Source organism: Prinia subflava, chromosome 5, assembly GCF_021018805.1.
Source record: "Prinia subflava isolate CZ2003 ecotype Zambia chromosome 5, Cam_Psub_1.2, whole genome shotgun sequence".
Classification (NCBI taxonomy): Eukaryota; Metazoa; Chordata; class Aves; order Passeriformes; family Cisticolidae; genus Prinia; species Prinia subflava.
Window position 1 is genome coordinate 47,352,154 of NC_086251.1, and position 21,692 is coordinate 47,373,845.

General features: G+C 43.7%; 1 protein-coding gene across 2 annotated transcripts in view; it reads right to left on the reverse strand.

Moving 5' to 3' along the window:
* The window catches only part of CCDC88C (coiled-coil domain containing 88C), a 97,368-nt gene extending 84,116 nt beyond the window's left edge, over positions 1-13,252 (reverse strand). The window contains exons 1-3 of one of the 2 annotated variants that reach the window (XM_063399224.1): positions 12,811-13,252; positions 12,594-12,694; positions 5,187-5,295 (exon numbers count right to left, since the gene is read on the reverse strand). In XM_063399224.1, coding sequence (XP_063255294.1) covers positions 5,187-5,295; positions 12,594-12,694; positions 12,811-12,870 — 270 coding nt within the window. In that variant the 5' untranslated portion in view covers positions 12,871-13,252. The remainder of the gene's footprint in view (positions 1-5,186; positions 5,296-12,593; positions 12,695-12,810) is intronic. The other variant, XM_063399225.1, reaches the window with a different exon arrangement.
* Positions 13,253-21,692: the final 8,440 nt, after the last annotated feature.

Genomic DNA, 21,692 nt, shown 5'->3' on the forward strand with positions numbered 1-21,692 from the left:
TCAGGCAAAGTATAGCTTAACCCATCAAACAGACAAAGCTAGCAGAAAGAAGTTGCTTTACCTAATTTCAGTAGGCCACTGGGGGTACAAACTTTCCCCCTAAGAACAGAAAAATGCTTTTTTGACTTCAGAGTGTGTGCATTTATGTGCGTTTCCAGCATTTTGCTGTTTACTTTGCTAAGGACTAGATTACTAGCTGTCCAGAAGTAGCCTGCCTAGTAGGGCAAGATTCCAGCTCACACAAGAGAACACTGCTACTTCCAGAACTTTATTTATAGCTTGAGTACAGTTGCCAGTGCCCAAGCTGTGCCCAAATCTGGAGCTCCCAAGTTTGAATTCCTCTTTGCAGTACAGTTAAGAGCTCTAAACCTGACTCAGTGCTTCAACTACAGAAGTGGGAGTTGTTTACTGATCTGGAAGCTACTGGTATTGCAAGAGCTTCACTGATCCACAGGGGAAAACAGCATTTGCCTCAGCCTAAAAACACACTCATCTCTATTCCAGAGGTTCAAAACAGCCTCAGCAACTCATGAGCAGCTAACATCCTTTAATATATCTGATAAAAACTGCTGCTTGTACTTGTTTTACACAAGTACAGAGCAGTGAAGTAAAAGGAGGAAACAGGTCTGAAGAAATATGCCTTTAAAGTAAGACATCCTTGCCCTCCATGATCTCTGGGCCCAGCTAAGTGACTTAGGTGGGGACAATATAATTTATGACAATATAGTCTCTAAAAATTCAGCAAATTGCTTCCCCTTTACCAATCCTCCCTCACTTTAATGAGAACATTAAGGGGTTTTGAGTTTCTTACTAGAAGTTGCACATGCCTCACAGTCACAACTCTTTTCAGAATTGTCTCTCAGTACAATTTTTTTTTTTTTAATTAAGAGATATTTCCACCCTTTCAGAAACACAAGGTAATCTGCTAGGTATTTAGTGGCCACAGCAGCAGGGAATAGAGGCAACAAAAATACAGCCGTGACCACACTGTAGCATTTCTTCCAACAGCATTTCTCATCCACATACTCCAGATGTGACCATAATACCCATCCAGGCACAGCCAAGGGATGATCACATTCTTTTCTTCTGTCGGCTTCAAGTTTTTCATGTAAGTTCATGGAATTTTTGCTTGACAGTGCAGTATATACTGTAGGAGTGATTACTGATATTTTTGAAGGTTGGGAAACTAGCTGTTTTCAAAGCAGACACTTTCATAAAACATCTTTTAAATTACATTTTTTATATTTATTTAACTGGTATCAAAGTGATTTTTAGTTCCTTAGAAGAAACACTAAACCCAAAGATTGACAGATGAGCAGAGGAAGCACAATAAAGCCGGTTCAGGCTTCTGCTGCCAGCCTGCCGTAAGCCTCTTTGAAAACTCTACAGGTAGGAGCACATTATCCAAGTATTGCAGATGAGGTGATGCTCTTAGATGGAATCTTCAAGTAGCAGCAGCTACAGGATTTACTCTCTACAGCACAGCAAAGGGATAGGCTAACGCCCTTCAGACCTTCTAGCATTCTATCTTCTTTCAATTTAAAGACAGACAAGCATTGGAATTCAGTCAGAGCAAGAAGAGTCATATGAACTTCACACCATGAGCAAAGAAAACTTTCTGCTGTGTTCAGCCTTTTCCAAGATATGGCACCAGTTCCAGAAGTTTTATGATCAGTCATTTCTCCAGTGAACCAGTAGCGTAACCACTATTAAATGCAATTAATGACATTATCTTGAATGCTCATAAAATCCCACAGCAAGATGAGTCATTCTTGGTTTCAAGAGAGGGGCCCTCTCAAGTCAATAAAACCTGCAAGGGTACAGCTGTTGACAGAGAATGGGAAATGCAAAGATGCTGCATGGTATCACTGGTAACAAGTATTACATAGCCAACAAATAAATAAAAGCCACCAAAGCCAGCAGCAACAAGTGCTGTCTTCCGTTTTAAGTCTTGACACTCTTTTTCTTAGTCACCACCAGCAATAAAGTCTCCAGCAGTTGAAAGCTGCAAGATGGCAACTCTTCAAAAAATTGCAAATTAACAAATGAAGTCAGCAAATTCCTAAAATAGAGGTTATTCAAACAGAAAAAAGGCCTCTTCATTGCATTTACTCCTCCCATGTTATGTCTGGTGAAGCACATATAAGTGCTGATCTTTAAAATTTAAATCAACCCCAAATTTCACCAGTAACCTGGCTTGCTCATACTTATCACCAGCAGAAACCCTCAGCTTATGGGATCAGGAAGTGCCAACACTGTAATACTTGGAATTGTGCTTCTGGATCAGACCTGTCCTTGTTTTCTGAAGTAGCATTATCTGTATTAACGAGAATTTTGCTTTAATGAAGAGATCAGCTATACAGATATATAAGAAATCTGATATTAGACACAGTCTGAACAATTACATGATCTGAAATGTCAGCTCCCTTCTGAATATCAGCATTAATTTTAGTAGGCACTTATGTCACCTTCCTCAGATACTGTTTACAGTACCATGAACTTATGTCACACTCTTGATTGCCCCTGCTCAGTACAGAGATGGGCCAAGTATTCTTTCATACCTCCCAATGTCCTTCAAAAACACTGAGGAAAATGCCACCTCATTCTAGATGATCTGGTCTACCAAATTCAGCAATTATGCTGTAAACTTGATTTTGGTCCATTAAGCGAAGAGGAATGTAAAATGTCAATGCCAATATTGTGTTTTTAGGAGCTTTTGTTTCTCTTGAGCAAGCAGAAAATTTGTGTACCTATTGTTTGTCAGGAACTTTTCCCTTACAGTCTGCAAACATGTTTTTAGTCAGTAAGACACTACCCTCACTTTAACTTAGGCTAGTGTATTTATACTACTTCATTAAACAATATCCATAACTTCAGCCTATTTAAAACATCTCCAATATTCAGGAGAGAAGTAGCCTAACAATATTTAATTATTAAGAATATTTAATATCCCAAAGCATCTATTTGGTTGCACGTTCAAAAAAACCTTAGTAAAACCTACTGTAAAGGACAAGAAAACCTCCAAACATCTAACAGAGACATGAGTACAGATGTAACATTATACTCAGCATCAATCTCACACAGAGCTCAATTACAGCATAGATGGCCTTAACTACCCCCAGACTATGGAGAGTTGAAGGCTGCACACACCACATGAAAGGGAATCTCAGATTAGCATCAAGACCTTGGACTTGCCCTGAAGAAATGATTGTGTCATGGAAAAATAAGTTTCTTATATAATGTTATTACCACAAAAAAAGTTGTTTTATTTTAAACGTTGTTGTAATTACATTTTCAGGACCAAATGCAAGGACTGATGAGCTCTCATGACTGCTTTGTTTACATGCAGTATCTACAGTCCTCAGGCAGCAAGATTCACAGTATTTAATTTCTGGACTACAACAGGAACATCACTGTTTCAGCTACTGTTTCCCACTGAAAATTCTGTGTCTTAACCTATTTCAGTTGTTGTTAGCTTTATTGGATTAGCTCAACAGCTAGGTCAACAAGCAACTTAACACATGACTCAATCACTTTTCTTTTTTCATGACTCTGATCTTGCTCCAGGTACTTCTAAAAGAGGTCAGAGTATTAGGTTCAAGAAAGAAGGGGGGGAAAGGAAAAAAAAGAAGAGAAAAAAGACAAAGAAAAAGCTAGTGAATGGAAGGACCAGACACTCAGACAGTAAATCTTGTGGGGGCAAGGAAAAAGACTGTTAGGACTAGTCTCTCTTGGAGACACCATATATATTTAAACTCTTTACTAAGTTACAGAAACAAAAAGCAACAACAAGACAAAACAAAAAAACAAACCACTAAATCCCAAACTTCAGCCTCTAGTTATGACCAAATGGAATTTCCCCTTAGAAATCACAGGTCTCAGGAATGACATCACATTGCATCAGCACCTCCAGATCTCAACAACAGACACAGATCAGTCCTCTGCAGAAATACATGACACCCTTCTCTACACCATCTCAAACCTGAGTTACTTTGTTTTACCAGCAGGCTGCTGGAACTTGCAGATGAGTCACACAGCCCATCTGACTTTGTAATTTTTCACAAGTGCCTCTCTTTCAGGCTTCCCTAAGCAAGTCCAGGAGCAGAGTTGTGCCAATCACATGGAAGAGCAGTAGGCAAGCTTTGGAAGACAATGGCATGAACAGGCACTACTTTACATCTCTTCTGTATTTTGAAGACAAAACCAATACACAGTCTCTTCTATATATACAGAAAAGATGAAGTGTCCAGGGTAAACACACTAACATCAACTCCTACAGTTTAGCTGGCTTGTTCATTATATGACTGAGACACACAACAAAGCATTTTAAAAATCCTAAGTGGTTTCAGTCTGGTTTATACACTGCACAGCATTCAAATACAGCAAAAGACGTGTAGAAGGAAACAGCAGAACAGCTACCTCCAAATACATACAGCAGTGTGTATACAGAAATTCTATTTAGAGTAACTGAGCTCATGCTCTGGCTCTCCAGCAGCAGCCAACAAGCTCATAACTCTGCAAAAGTGCTCAGCTGTCAGCACCCTGCTTTTAGGGGAGCACCATTACAGTACAGCAAGACTGACAGTTCAAGAATGACACCCAGCAATGCAGTGTGAGACTCTGCAGTCATTCCTGCACTTCGCTCTCTTAGAGGAGTTCCAAACAACTGCTCTAACATCAAAGTACAGAGTCGACCAAGTCCACCTTCAAGCTAAGCACAGATTTATTTTTCCTATCGATTTAAGTTTTATAGTCTAGTGTTAAGAACATTTATTCATCAAGATTTTATTTTCTAGCAGCCCCTTTAAGAAAAGATTCCCTGTTTTAAAAAAGTCTTATACCTTAAAATACTACTTCCATTTCAGCAAAGCCTTTCACATACACAACCCTACCACAAACCAGCCCTTTTAGTACATGCACTTCCAAATGCTATGCCAGCCTTTGAGGACAATAACGTCTCAAAAAGAAAAAAAAAAAAAAGAGGAAGGCAAGGAAGCAGCCTCTGGCCATGAGGAATGGATGAAGAAGATAACTGTATTGTCATTTTCAGAGGAAAAAGCATGGCTGGAAGTACTTTTACACAAACACAATTTCCTCTCCATTTCCTGCAGCAAGCTTCTTTGAGCCCCCAGCCCCTGCACTAGCTAAAACAGTACAGATTAATGAGCAGAGAGTAGAAATCTCACCTGATAGTAAGTCTTAATGTTTCTGATCAAGATGGTGAGGTTTTGAACCCGAAGATAGGTATCATTATTTACATGCTTGTTGACACGTTGGTTGGTTGGTCGAGGATCTCTATTAAAAAGGAAGAAAATAAAATATTACTAATCAATCCGGTGTTAAGATTTAACACCTCAATAACACATTTAAGTTTATGAATTAAATACACTGACAATGGTACAGGGTACATATGCATTAACTCATTATAGAATAAGCTTATAACCTCTGCACGTACGTGTAAGTTGGAAATATTTCCTGCATGTCACAAAATACCCTATTGCAACCCAATAGGTTGCAATACTTCAGGTCAGCTTCCCTCCTTACCCATATTTCCCTTAAAAAAAGAGCAATCTATCTAGTTTGTGCAAGCTAGATCAAAGCAGTCCCTGATAATATGGGATTCTCCTTATTCAAATAAAGGCAAGTCTAGGAAATATTATCACTCCTTCCTCAGCTTTGGAGTTTTATGACAAGAAAAAGGTATTAATGCTTGATCAGTGATCACTGTAAAAAATGCAAAGACCAGATGTATTATAAACTGAAAGAAAAAAAGAATACTGTACTTATTATCCCTGTATCATCTAACTAGATCTCACATATACATGTTACGTTTTTTGTTTGATTTTAAAAACAAATCAAAATTGTACCTGAAGCAACTTTATTTCTAAAATAAAAAATAAGTCATAGGAAAAATGCTGCAAATATTTTCATACAAATGTACACCTTTGGGTCTCCATACACTCTAAGATGTTGAAAAAAATGGAACTGAAAATCTTTATCTGCCCTTAGCACAGATCAAAGTTTTGTGTTTGCCTCTAATAATGACTCTTATCAGCAGACTCCTACACAATCCAAACACCTGCCTCCCAGAGCTCGGCTCTGGCTGTTAATTAAGCCATTCACAGCTCTTCCAGGGCCAATTATTGAACACAGGCGTTGACAAGGAAATAAAAGAGGAACCGATCCAATATTTATTTTTAAAATATATCTGCCAACGTTTACATAAGTATGTCAAAGAGCTTTTACTGTTGTTTTTTTTTTTTTCATGCACAACCAATTCCAGAGCACCTCGAGTGAAAGCAGTGGTACAGGAATAAGTATCAAAAAATACATAGATATTCCAGAGATGAGAGAAAACTGCCTTGACAGCAGATAACATCAGACACGGTATTTATGCACATGGATTTATGCAGATGACCAACACTGGCATAACCTAGTAAGACACTACACAGCCTTTCCAGCCGCAAAGGATTTTGTATACAGATTTACACTATAATCAATTATGAAAGAAAGAACAAAAAGAGGCAACTGCAACAAGCTTTTAAAGTAAAATCTGTAGTAAGTTTTCCATGTTACTGCTGCCCAGATGGAGGAGTGCAGAAGCCATACTTGCAAGAGTTTGACAGGATGGCTCCTCGGTGAGGGAGAGGCATAAATGCCAGCTGGGCTGGAGCTCAGGCAGCCACCCTTGCCTCCAGTACTGTCTGAGCAGGCGCTGAACCTCAAAGGAAGCTGGACACAGCTTTCTTAGGCAAGGCCATGACAACAAAGTGGGAAGCTAAAAGGGAAGAAACATTCAAAGAGAAGCTGGCCAAACAGAAGGGTCAGCCCACAGTTCTCATTTCCATGTGAAAGCTCATGCAGGCAGCACGCTGCAACGCCACTGGCCACTGTCTGGCAGTGCTCCCAGGTTTGTGGCCAGGAATTGACAGCTTTGACTGGCGTGCAGTCACTACTCCAAATCCTTCCCAGAACTGCACAAAATGGGGCAAAAATCCTGAAAGCACACTGACCAGCCATAGAAAGCAGAGGCTATTTCTTCAACAGCTGCAGCAGTAGAACTGCGGGACTTGGATGAAGTTTTCAAAGGCACATAAGACACAGAACAGCTATTTCCTAGACAAGACCTGCTCATTTTTGTACAGTGGAGAGATCGTGTTACAAGAACATAAGTACTAGCAGGACCGGGCCCACAGGAGCAATTCCAGAGCTTTTATCCCATCATCTTCGTTAAGGGTAATTGATTGCTCCAAGAGCCCTTAATGCCACTGACCTCAGGGTCCTCTTAACCTGCAGCCAAGCTGCAGCACAGTGTAGCTCTGGCACTCCTGCCACTTCTCCATCACAAAGAAGTTAAAAGCTTTCCTGAAAATAGAATATAGCTCAAAATCATGTTTTCTAATATGTTGTGTAACCAGCTTCACACAGCACCTCAGCTTATTCCAGACAGGACCCTCTGCACAAGATGTGGAAGTCCAGCACAGCCTACACCTCAAACTGCCACAGAGTTTATTGTCTTCATCACAGGAAAATGGAACAATTCCTTCTCAACAAGCAAGATCCCATTTCTTCTTCCTGTGCTTAAAGACAGTCCTACCCTAAAGAAGGCAGAGAAGGCAGAGCTGTTGGTACCAAACTTTGTTCATTACAGCACCTGCCTGTATGGTGAAAATTGTTCATCAAGAATTTAACAGAAAAAAATTCTTTTCTGGATCACATTGAAAATTCAAGACAGCGGTTGTTGTTTTGTTTTTTTTTTTGCAACTTTGACCAGGTAACCCAAACAAATTCATATCTGGATATATCTGAAAAATCCCTGACTATCACCTCAGATGCCTTTTCAGTCCTTTGATGTTTGGTCTTTCCCTTACACACAAATATAATGAAAACTACATTTCGTTTTCTTGAAAACCACCTACTTCTCAATACCAAAAAAGTTATCTAAATAACAGTGAGATGTCCTGGCTGAGGTGTGACATAGGGAAGTACTCCACAAACCAGTAAAAACCCACCCAAACCAAATAAACAGAAGGAAAGTCTCAAAGCTCACTGTACACCCAAACATTTTAAAGAAGTCGTCAGGTTTGTACATGCTCATGAGTCTTCTAGGAAGAGAGGAAAAGGGTCTGGAGAAACAGATCAAGTGACAAGTTCAGCAGGCGTAGGGCCACCAACACAAGTGCATGACAATGCAGTCCCTTGAATCATAAAAGTAACCACAACAAAAAAAAACACTTAAAATTTAAAATTCAAAATGACAATCCCATTCTTAAGATTTCTGACCAGCTATTTTGATGAGCAAGTGGAAAGCCCTCAAGTCAGGCCCAAGGGTTATGAGATGCCAGAAGGAACTGACTGGCCCAGCATCCTGCAGCACTTCACTCTGCAGGCAAGGCACTAACCAAAAATGCATCACACTGGGGGCTAATCTAACTCTCCTACCATCCAACTTCTTCCTCTATCAAGCGAGACAATGCCACTAAGGCTGGCAGATTCCTGAACTGCCTAGAAAATGGTGGCAAAAATGCACCTCTGTGTAACATTGTAAAATTTTAAATTAAGCACATGCACATCTCCAACACATCTGGTATTCAATGCAATTTGCTACAAACCACGAGGAGCAGGCACTCACAACGTGGCTGTTCCTGTCACATGGTCTAAATTAAAGACGACAGATCAACGGTACCACAAACCATGACAGCAATTGAAATGGAAAAACCTATTACTGTGCATTGTTATAACAGCATTTTAACACAAATAGCATTATCAGCAGTATTCCTAACACACACTCCCGTTTGCTAAATGTTTTGACAGAAAAGCAGTCTATTTTCAATGAGAAGAATTGAACAAACCAATGTGAAAACACTTATGTGCCTGCATAAACCTCCACACAATTTCTTATAGGAAGTTTCATTTGGGAAGCTAAATGAGGCAAATATTTGCTTATGTTTGTAGGTATTATGCCACAGCTGCAACTGTAGCACTGAAGGCAGTCATTGCAGTACCACCACGTGCTAATTTCATACCAGGAAGTGACACACAGCCATCTGAAAAAAGTTCTTTAAAGCATGTCTGCAGAGAATCTCATTAACCTGGTACACACGAATCCATCAGCAACACAAGCCTGAAACACAGCAGTTCTACTTTGAAGATTAACACACATTTTTGTATGTAGAGCATTCAGCCAGTACTGCAAGTCTGCTAAAATCAACGTTGTCCTTCATGCATGATCAGGTTGTGACATACACTTGAGCAGGAGACAGGCAAAGGAAACCATTCATTTACAACAGAATTATATGAAAAATCATTTATCTTCTTTTAAAATCTAAGTGGGGAAACCAAACACTGCTGTCTGACTCTTGCTACTAAATTCAACTCATTTAAGAGCTAGGTGCCTCTACTGAGAACCAAATAACGCCCAGCTTTCTTAAAATCAGTCTTGCTTGTTTTAGAGATCCCCAGTAAACAAAGGGATCAGAGCACAGCCCAACAGCTGGTGTCCTACCGACTACATTCTGCCTAAGCCCAGGCCAGGCTCCCCTCCTCTGCCCTTGTGCCATGGCTACATTTGGCAAGCCTGAGCAAACCACATTTTATTCAGGGCTGGCACTCCCGGGGGCAGTTCATTTCTCAAGAGGATGAAGTTAAGGCACTGCCCTATTTTCACCTCTGGTCACAGAGCCAGCAGGGACCTGGCAGGCTGGAAAAGCAGCAGATAGCTGTCACATATCTCTCTGGTGACACAGCTGCCTTGCTGAGATGAACCCACCACCTAAAGACACGTTGACACCACAACACAAAGCAGCTGGGATCTTCTCCACCCAAAGCTGCCAGACAGCGTTTTGGGAAAACCTGAAGTATTACAACAGAAATTAGGGGCTGACTGAACTCCTACAGCCCACCCACTACTCAGACAGCTAAAGCCTTACTTTCACTCAGCAATCTCCACTCAACAGGTATATCTGGATTTCTTCACAGATCCACCTGTCATTTTTTGCCCTGAATTAAACTTAAAATCTGCTTCGCTGCAGGGCAGAAATGTATTTTTAGTAACGAATTTCCCAAGAGTCTGGCTTTCAAAACCTTCACTGAAAGAAACAGCTCGATTTGCAGCAAAGTACTGCATCACACCTGGTGTTTAGATGCAAACTCACAAGCCCTTGTTATTTCTGTTCCAGTAATCAGGCAAGCAGGACAAAAAAATTCAAACTGAAATAACACATAAGTGATGTGGCAGCTGTCCACATCGGGAGCCCAACTCTTTTACCCTGCCACCCCCTGCTCTCTACATGTGTGCACATGCCTGCATCTGTGCTTTCAAGCAATCAACACTATCATGGCATGGCAAATCCAATTCCAGATTTATCAAAGGCCCTCATTAATAGGCTTTCAGCAGGAAGAAATCTCCAGCCAAGCACTGAAAGCCATCTTCAGGAATCAGGACTTCAAAAAAAGAAATGTGTTTTTAAAAATTCTTGCTCGTCAGGTTGGTTTTTTTTTCTGAAAGCTTTGTGGGGCAGAACCATGCCTTGCAAGACTTGCCTGACTTACATGTAAGCAGTAATTGCATTGCAATTTCTAAAGTTGAAATCAGGGAAAAGTAAAGGTCAGTCAGCACCTCTCCTGAGTGCCTTGCTAGGTCAGCACAGACAAATAAAATTGCAACCCTTCCTAAATTAAACAATCTTGGGCTCTCAGTACAAAGCTTTTGTTTCAAGCTCTTTAGTCACCATTAGAAGCACTGCTAAAGCTGCCTAAAAAGGGGGGAAGAAAGGCCCGATTGTGTGTAATGGGACAGTTTCCTACTCCTCAGTGCTCATGCCTCCAACACTTCACTTTCTGAGACACGCCTGGCAGAGATGTTTGTTGGGAAAAAAAACAAAAAGAAAAACCGAAGCCCCACCAACCTATTTACCTGACTGCTTAAAACCAGTAAACATGCCAGGGCATCTCTCACAATCACAAGAGATCAGACAAAATGCCAGCTAGTGTCACTGCACTCAGCTAGCCTGGACGATAATCTTCCTTATTTCCATGGGATCTTATAATTCTCTCCTTGTCCCAGACCATTGTTCAGTTGCTCCCTCGACTTCAATAACTCTTACCTCCTTAGACATAGCTCAATGGCCAATTATAAATATTTAGAATTTGCACACACCACCTAATAAAACTCTCCTAACAATGCTACAGTCATTCAAAAGCCACATAACTCCATAAATTCATGATTAGGTATGGCTCAGACTTGTTTTGAAATAAGAAGACCATTGCACATATAATTATATCAACATATTAGGTAACAGTGCTGTTCAGTTAAACCTGCAGCCAACTCAGCTGCTGTTCCTTGATAGGTTGTGCCAAACACAATGATCAATTGCCTGCATCTCTGAAAGCTACAAGCCTGGATCTAAACGTTCATACTTGAGGCTCTAATTTTCAGAAAATAATATTTTTACGGTATAATTACTTCTTTTAAAATGCTGGAAATTATGCCTTGTCTTAACAAGAGGCTTCTATCCCTGCTAACATTTTACACCACTAGTTTTTTTCTCCATGTGCTGGCTGATCTGGGTTCTGTTCTGAATCATGGATTTTCACTGGCTTCACTATTTAAGCTCCAGTCACAATTTTCATTCCTGGTAACATCAAATCAAAAGAAAATCTTATTACCTTGTCACACGGAGCAGCCAGATACCAGAAGATAACAAGACTTGACAATCTGAGTGGGTGAGGGATTGACTGTCAGATTTAATGTTATTTCTCAAGATTTTAAAGGATTCTAATATGAATTCTTCATTTAAATACTTAGACTAACACTCCAAATCACTGGTCGAGTTTCAATTGATTTCAGTCACCTAAGAGAGAGCACTGCCAAAACGGAGTGACTTCCAAACACTCCTCCTCTGAAAGCCAAATACTTGTCCCTACAAACTCTCTCGGATATATTTCTGAATACTTAAAATGAAATACAGAGAGAACAGTCAGGCTCTGCTCTCAGGCAGCACAGCAGATCAGCAACAGGAAAGGATGTGGTTAAAAACAGCACAAGCACAACGATTCACTTCGATGTTCGGGCATTTTCAGCACTCCATCTTTTAACCAATTTCTAAGTTCCCTCAACACATGGCCTTACAGTGCCGCCGGAAAAAGGCAGCACTAAAAGGTCTTCCCAAATTATGTATTTAGTATCGAAGTTTACGCAAGAGCAGACAAAGTTCAGATGAAACCCTCCCAGTAAAGCTTTATATGATACGGTACTTTCATTTCCTTCTTAGTACTGCCATATACCTTCCACTGCAGCATTAACTAAGATAACTGGGAGGGAAAAGAAAAAGGAAAAGGAAAAAAAAAAGGAAAACCACACACATACTAAGCAAAAAGACTAGAAAAAGAAGCTAAAGCATTATCGAACTAATTTAGTTCGGAGCTTTTTCCCCCCCCACTGTTCTTTGTTAATTTCGAAATGAAAAATGAAAACCGCTCCGGCCCCAGGCCGCCGTCCCCGGCTGAGGAAGGCTCCGGGCCGGAGCCCCGACACCGGCGGGAGGGGCCGGGGCGCGCCCCCCTCGCGTCTGCAGCCCTCCGACCCCACTCACATTTGCAGCATGATTTTGTTCAGGACAACGCCATCCACCAGGTCCATGTAGACGCTGAGGTTGTCCTGGTCGCTGCTCCCCAGGTCCCCGAAGGTTTTCACCTGCCGGAGGAAGGAGAGCAGGGCTGGGGGACGGCGGGCGGACCCAGCCACCCCCAGCAGCAACAGGGCTGCCCCGCCGGCTGCCGCCTCGCTCCCCGCCGCCCCGCTCTGCTCACCCAGGTCACCAAGGGGCTCTGCAGGAAGAGCTCCAGGAGCTCGGAGACGGTCACGTCCATGTCGCCGGGGCTCGGGCGGGAGGCTGCGGGCGTGGGGCCGGCTCACTCGGGAGACAAAGGCGCGGAGCCCATGGCCCGCCGCCCCGCAGCCCGCCGGGCGCTGCCTACAGGGCAAACAATGCGCGGCTCATCGCTCCCCCGCCCGGCGCCGGGGGCACACGCGGGGCCGCTCGCCGCGGTTCCTCCTCCCGACGGCAACAGGCCGGTCTCCCCCCGGCGAGCGAACTCCGCGGCTGCAGCAGGGGTTCCCCAGGCAAGAGCGAGCCACGCCGGGAGAGGGGGGGGGGGGCTTAGCCACCACGGCGAATGCCCGGGGGCCGGGAGCAAAGGAGCGGAGCTCCCGCGGGACAGCTCCGGGCAGCCCGACAGCCGCCCCGCTCCGGCCGTCCTGGTACCTGTGGTGAGGCGCGCCCGAGTTCAGCAATTAGACCCGGGCGGCGGCGGCGTGACGGGCAGCGGCCGCGGCCAATGGGAGGGGCGGGGGGCCCGGCCCCGGGAAATGGGCGGCGGCGCCGGCGGCCGCGGGGGCGGGCCGCGGTGTGGGGTCGGGCATCGCCCGCACGCGGCAGCGAGAGCGGCCGCGGCCTCTGCCCGCCCGCGGGGCGGCCCCGCGCCCCCGGCCGCGCCCCCTTCCCGCTGTAACCGGGGAGATGCGCGGCCTCGCCGGGAAACTCGGCCGCGGGGCCGCGCCGGGGGCGGCTGTACCTGCCGGGAGCCGCCCGCACCGCGCCCTCCGCTGGGAACGGCGCCAGCGCCGAGAGCAGCATGCGGGTCCGAAGTTTACGCTTTAAAAAGCACGAAATTTCCCACAAAGTACTTCTCAGGGGCGCTTCCAGACGTGCCGCGGAAACCCCTTAGTGCAGCTCAAAGAGCCAAGGAGAGAGAGCTCGGAGCAGGGCGAGCGGCGCCGCCTGTTGCGCTCCCGCTCGGGATGGAGCAGGTGCCGTGGCGCTCCCGCCGCCGCGCAGGCCCGGCCCGGGCGGGCTCGGCCGGCCCCGCTGCCGCAGCCCCGCCGGGGACCGGCTGTGCTCCTGAGGAGCAGAATGTACCCCGTCTCCAGTTAGGAAAATAAACAATGCCAGGTGATCTGGATGACCGCTGCTTTATTTATCCCGGGCTCAGAACTTGAGGACAAATAATTTAGCCATGAAGCTGAACGGTGTAATGCACGGTGTCACACTGTGGGGCTTGCCCGTGTCAGGATTTCTGTTTGACAGTCTGCTCTGCTGTTCACAGATGTGGTCGTTTATCTCTGGTATTTATCAGCCACTTCTTAGTGCATCCTGCCTATTTCTTGTTCGATCATAACTCACAAAACAGATTTTGGATCTTGCACAATCAGACCAGACATCTGAAGTTCTGGTTATTATTAACCACCTACCTTCGAGACGTATTTTTGGTAAGGGGGTGGGTAGATGTGTGTTTATGCATCGGCTGAGGGAGAGACATCTGTTGTTGTGCCTGAGGGACCAGAGCAGTTTGCAAGCAAACTATTACTAAATGATAGACACTGGTGTTCATTGTAGAGGCCTGTCTGTCCCACTAAAGGCCGGGTTTAATGATCTGCTTCATGCGGATCCTTATTCTAGGCAGCTTGTTACCCTGGTACTTGTGAATTGCAACTTGTTTACAAGCTGGTTTTGCTCAGTTTCTTGAGAGGATGCACCAGGAGGGTACAAGTGGTTAAATTAACCCTATGTGAGTCATGAACTCCAGTTGTTTCAGGACCTGAAAAGAAGGAAGTTTTGCAAGCACGCCATCTGTTGTATTTGGATGGAGAAAGAGGTATGCTTTTGAGTGTAACAGCCTTGGAGAGAAAAAAAATGGTTAATAGTTTCTCAGCATTTCAGAGAGATGGACTGCTATACTTTGATTTCTTGAAGCCTTATGATTTCCAGTTTTGTGGAGAGTTTCATTAAATAAATTTTCAAAGCAGTTACTGCAGTGCTTACAACAGATGCAAGTGTTAATCAACAGAATGAAAAGAAAAATAACTTAGTATTTGAAAACTATATAGACCTATTCACAGAAGACTGAATACAGATGCAAGAATGCTTTCCCACTTTTCACAAGTCCTTTGAAGGACAGATTCCTGAAAAGAAGCAACAGCTGCATAGGCCGATCCAGATGTTGCCAGTAGTGAGACAGTTGAAAGGAAGGGCGCATCGTGGAGCACGGGTATAAACCCCAATTTCTTATCCAGGAAACCTTCCTGGGGGTGCTGTTAGCTGCCAAGTGCTCACGTGTTATTCAAGGCGGCTGTCTGTGTTACAGGCCTCGGGCAGTATGGAGGCGGGTGCTGGATGTTTAGCTGCGGAAGCGGGTCGGGAATGGGGTCGAGAACGGGGTCGGGAACGCGGTCGGGAACGGGGTCGGGAGCGGGGTCGGAACGCGGGTGCCGCCGGCTCGGCCGCGGCGGGCGGGGGCCGGGCGCCCTCTGGCGGCGGCGCGGGGAGCGGCTGCGGGCTCTGGGCGGGTGCCGAAAGAGAAGCAGCAGCTGGAAATAACACTTTGTTTGCTTTGAAATGCGCTGGGAGCACTGATGTAGTCTGGAAAATACCGATAAACTGCTTCGACACGCATGGGGCCAGGGGGATGCGGTATTGCGAAGGGCCGCGGGCCGGTAAGCGCTGAGGAGCTGCGGCCTCCCCCCGCCCCGAGCCGCACGCTGCGGGCGGCACGGCGCCGCTGCCCCGGGCAGGAACAAGCCGAGGCTTGCCCGGACCTCCGAGAGCAGCCCTGCACGCGGGGTTGCGGAGGGCAGGCTGCCCGCCTCGGGCAGAACGCATCCCCTGGCTACGAGCCCCCAAAATGCGTGTGGAGGGGTTTCCCTCGGTAATTGCGTGTCATGTCTGTCAGCCCCAGCTGGGTGTGTGCTTCCTCCACCTCCTCTCCAAACTGTGCCTCAGCATTTATAGTGAGAGCCCTTTTATTCACCCACCTTGTGTTCCACCAAAGATATATCTTGTAAAACCTCACCTACCTACTACAGCTCAAATTCTTACTTCTGATGGTACCTGAAGTTGCCGCCTTCCCAGAGCAGATAAAATAACACAAATACCAGTGAATATATCAAAGGAAGTTCAGATCCAGACGTACAAGCAATTGCATTTAGAAATCATGCTTCTTACAGTAAAGCAATGATGAAAAGTTGTAGTATTTAAGTTTAATGTGATTTGCAATAATTTTGTTTTGATACCATTTCACATGGTCAATTTTTAACTAAGAACATAATTATCAAAGAATTAAGAAGGACCAGAACTGTGATTTAAGACACCTACATAGGTACAAGCCACTAAAGACACCAGTGTATTTAACGCCTCCATTATCATCATGTCTATGTCTAAAGCAGTTTTCACAGCCAAAAAGCACTCGATTTTCAAGACACAGACTACAGAAGGAACTTTCTAAGCTCAACTATTTCCAAATGTTCCTTCAGGCTGACTGTAAATGGCATAATTCACCCCCCTCAGACTGTCCCCTAGCAACGAGTACAACCATCAACAAAGCTCCACCATTCATCTGCTGTCTGAAGTGTAAGTTGCTGAGGGATGGGAATAACAGAATTCGTGAGGTTACAATACAAGAGTTAAACTCATGGTAATCAGGAAAGAGCTTTTTTTCCTCCTTTGCTTGTGACTGTTGTTAAGCAGCTTTCTTGTAAATATGACTTGACTGTTCATCAACTAACTTCTCAGCTATGGAGCAAGTTTGCTTTAAGCAGACTCTGGAGCTGGGAACAATGGGTGTCAAGAGAAAAAGAAGGTGGTCAGAAGATAGCTTTGGTCCTCGCAATATTTGATTCTGAAATGCTGTTTTCAATAATGTTCATTTTGTTTAGACAAAGGTGGTAAATAAAGCTGAATGAGAGTAAAAAGAAACAAACCTGTATGTGCTACCAAAACACAAAGAAAACTCCCTGAAGTATTTGCTTATGTGCCTTGCATCAATCTGAATGCAGGGGGTGGGGGGATGCCAGTGATTTACAGTCTGTGGCTGGTATCTGAAACATTCAGAGAGAAACTCCCAGAAAAAAACTAGAATTAACCTTTGGCACATGTTTGTTCAGTGCTGAAATTTAACCCAGCTGCTTAGGCTCCCGAGGAGACTAACATAATACAGAATCTAAAATACAAGGAGAGAAAGTTTGGGCAAAATAAATATCTCATAAACCTCTGAGTCCATAGAAAATAAAGAGAGAGTCAAATACACAAGGCAAACAATAAAGTCAATACAAACAAAAGATATGGGGGGGAGATGAAGGGGCTCCAGCAGTTTATGGCTCTTTGCATGAACTTGAAAGCAAGGGAGGAGTACTCAACATCCCATGCAAACACAAAATGGTGACATAACACCCTTGACTTGAACCCTTCAGAGAGGCAATTGAGTGTCACAGCAGTGGAGGAAAGCTCACGGGCCTGCAAGAAGAGAAAAGAAATTAATTTTAATTAGGTTCATAACCTAAGGAGGTCCTAGAAGTAAAGACTGGTCCTGATGATCTAATGCAGTGAGCTCAGAAGATACAGCAGGGTAGAAACTTCCTATCCAGCAAACCAGGAAAAAAGTCCTCTGAAGCAGCAGCAAGGGGAAGGTGTGTCTTGGAGGTTTTAAAGACACGGTACGTCCTGGTCTGTTGAGAAGCTGATTACTGAAAAGAATAAGGCTTGGGCACCTTACCCACTTGTGTTCTCATCAGGGCAGAGAAGATTGGCATGTATGTTTCTCAGTTTCTTTTTTTTTTTTTTTGTCAGGAGGTAAAAGAAGAACTACATCAGCAGCACTAACTGGAAATCATGAGACAAGAAAAAGAACCACTAGGACCACACTAGGAACTGTTATTGACTGCTTTAAAGGAAAAATAGGGAAGTATAGAAAGCATAGAATGAACTAAAATGCATTAAATAGAACATAGTTTGGTTGTGTTTTATTAATATGAAAAATATTTGAAATAGTATCAATTCCTCTCAATCTTAACTAGAAAATGTCCTTATCAAAACAGAACGTGATTTTGAAGGTGCAGGGAAATTCAGGGAATTTTAGTTTTTCAGACTGCTGTTTTGACACTGGTTATACAAGAGTGTATCAGTATCTGTATTATGACACTGGGGGTGAGGTCAAAATAATAGGCAAGCACAGCGGAAAGTTTTATAAGTAGCTTTGGGAAATACTTAGGCTGGCTAGAGTTGAAGTGTAAATTCACATGGAAGGAAAACACTCCAGGGAGGCAGATGGCAGCAGGGCTGGGACCACCACCTCTGATACCTACCAAGGGCAGAGCCGTTTCTTGAAACAGTGAACATGACAATGAGGAAGTTTGTGTCCCTTCTGTCTGCTCAAATAGCACCCCAAATTCACTTCAGTGTGCAAGAGTCACAGATGTGGGAAGAAAAATTTGAGGAACTAATGAAAGACCCCAGTTTTGAGGGGTTGTGACAGAAGGCATGAACATAGCAAAAATTGATGGTCAGTACTTTATGTATCATGTGCACTGACTTAATGTGCAAAAACACAGAAGGTGGCTTTAATTCCAGCTGAATTATAGAACAGTTTAATATTATTTAGAGAAGGCCAGCGTGGACAGAAACTGACTTTAAATCACATGGACTTGACTTATTCCCTTAGAAGTGAGACTTTTTAAATCACAGGTGCTTTAGAGAATTGTTGTTTGCATTATAACACTGGTATTTCACAGATGCTGGAGTGACTGCAGACTCACTGTAGAGCACACAAGGACTTTCCTGGGGTGACAATACTGTTTAAACCCCATTTTTAAACTTGGCTATTCACATCTCCTACCTGTCTTTATAGTCTGATGCAAGTCCTGTAGGCAGATTATCAATTAGCAGAACTCAGTTCTCTCACTGTTTGATGTAGTAGCAGCTGGGTTATCCAAAAAGCACAGAGAGAATCGGACACGTTGTATGATACAGCCTCTCTTCCTCACCTACATCAGCCCCTAGCCATGCTTTGCTATGTATTACAAAGGCCAGGAGGATGCTGCAAGCTGCCAGACACGAGAGAAAAGACTGGCCTTGTCTAAAACTTGGGAGCATCATCTATGGGCTCCGGGACACGTGTACCTCCCGAAGGAGTGCTAGCCCACACTGGTACACATGGCCAGGGAATGCTACTGAGCCCTCTCAGTATCTTTATGCACACAGTTTACACTTGTTTAGAAGATCAGTGCTATTCAGCTCCAATCATTCCCCATCTGTATCACAGATGTGCAATATGTGAGCATGGTTCCACCCAGTACCAGATAATTTCCAGACCTCAACCTAAACCACTGACAGTTATTCCCATGGAGCCATTTCAGAGTCCTGAGACGGACAGGTACTGGGACATTTTACAGTGCGCAGCAAGGCCACTGATACACATCTAAAGTCACTGTAAATCAGTGCCTATTTCAATAATTTACCAGTAGTGTTCTGCTTTTTTAGTATTACCTAATGGTTTATATATTATTTTTACATTGTTCATAAATACAATTGGCATCCAGAAGATGGCATCTCCCCCCTCCCTTTTTTGCTCTTTTTCCCCCCAGTACTCCACAGGGTTTCATTTTAGCTTTCAATTGTTCTATTAATTTATATTAAATCCCCACAAGATTCATACTCCAGGGAATGTGGTTGCAACTAGAGCAACACTTAATCAAATCTAGAAGCTCATCAGGTAGCCAGGCACTAATGAGAGTCATAGGAGAGAACCACAGAACAGAACTGCAGAATAGAACCACAGAGTATCATGGGTTGGAAGGGACCCACAAGAGCTGAGTCCAGCTCCTGGCTCTGTACAAGACAACCCCAAAACCACAGTAAGTTATGCCTTCCTCACATGAATTAGGACATTAAATTATGGCTCTGATTGAAGGTGGGCATTACAGACTCTCCCACAGGAGGTTTTCCTGTATCTGCAGCATGCCCACATGCCCTGTCTCCTTTGTGAACAGAACTATGAGCTGTACATTTCTTAGTTTCTTCTGGACTCCAAGAAGAGAAAGTGTTGGATTACATGCACATGGACAACTTCTCTAGAAAAACTTCAGTTGCAGCAACTTCTCTTCTTTGAGTGCTTGCCCAGTTTTACACAAAGGCTGTGGGTGACCCATCTCGTCTCCTGCTTTCACAGCTTACCTAGAATGGGAGTTGATGTCCTCAAGGCAGTGGAACTGCCGTGCTGCTCTGGCATTGACAGCACTGCTCCAGAATGCCTCTGCAGCTGTACAACGGTTGAGAGAGGTAAGAGAGAACTTCTGTGGTCACTCTACAGATGCCAGGAAACATCATTTAGCAAGGCAGCCAACTTCACTGTGCTGGGTTGAAAAGGCAGCACCACAGCAGCAACCCATGAGCTCTCCAATGAAACATCTCTGCAGGGATGTAAACACAGGCAACCCCGACCTGAACAGTTCCACCCTTAGTACATTGAAAGGATTGGGCTTACTTGGCGCTTAATTCCATGAGAACATGATGCCTCACCTCCATGGACTGTAAGAGATGAACGCATGAACAGCCTGATCTTTGTTGCCAAGCAGGCACATTACAGACAGCACATTCTAGAGAAAACTCACTGTTTAGATAAACCAGATTTTAGATCCTTTCACCTTTATGATACAAGAGATCTCCTCTGTGGTGATGTGCACTGTTAACCCAAATACAGCCACACTCTGCACACGTTAGAAGAAAATCTGGAAATATTCCAGATCACCTGGAATTACTTTCATTAGTGTGTCCTCCTGAGGGACCAGGTAGCTCACACATACTCTGTATGGTATTCAAAGTAAGTCTGGGCTCAAAGCGTAGAAGTTCATCTGAGGAATCAGCATCAAGTCTTTTAGCCACTGAAGGAAGAGAAGAGCCTTTATAGATGATTCAAAGCTCTGGCTCTTGTCTATAAAAACTGAAGGGTTTGCCCTGTAAACCACACTTCAGGGCACAATTAAAATGCAATTAAGATGACTGAGCCATGCTTAGTACAACATACATGCAGCTCCCTTGGGATGAGGAGAAATGGTTTTAAAAAATCAGCCCAAAGGAAGATCTAGAACAGAGTACTGTTCCCTAACATCATTTTTTCCACATACAAATTCAAACCCACTCTTTTTAAAAAAATTATCCATTACTTCTCGCAATCCCAGTATTTTTTTTTCCCTGAAATACATTTCAAGATTTCCATGAATACAAAAGTGAACATCACTGGGCAAGAGTATACCCACCATTCATCTACTTCCAACTTCCATGAATATATTATCACAGTGCAGACATGTCCTGTCAGGCTACAAACATTAGATAACTGGCAAGACAATTATCTAACCACAAGTTAGACAGCATTAAAAGACATGCAAACCTAATGTTTTACTAGTCTTTTAGAGCTTCATAAAAATATAAAAACTTCAAAAAGTTCCTGCTTTCATTATTATTTCAACCAAGCCCAGTAACTTCAGTATAATACTTCTTCTGTTAAATGAACGGCTTCAAAATCCAAGATTCCTACAAGTATTATGAAAATATCTGAAAGTCTGGAAGACTGCAGCATCAAACATCACAAGATCCAAGCACTCGATTGCTAAAGGAACAGAAGAAAACTTTAACAAAAGTGTTTCTTTGACCATCTCAGAAGAATGGTTTCCTGAGCTAGAGCCCAGAAGACTTGCAGGTGACTGTACAGATGAATTCTGAGAGCTTTATGCTCAAGAAAAGTTTGACAGCTTGAGCTGGATTTAGGTTCTGGCTAATTAAGAAAACCTGCAAAATTGCAGATTTCTTTGTCACAATCTCTTCTCTGACAGCTAAATTGCAAAAATCAAGTTTCACAGTTTGTTG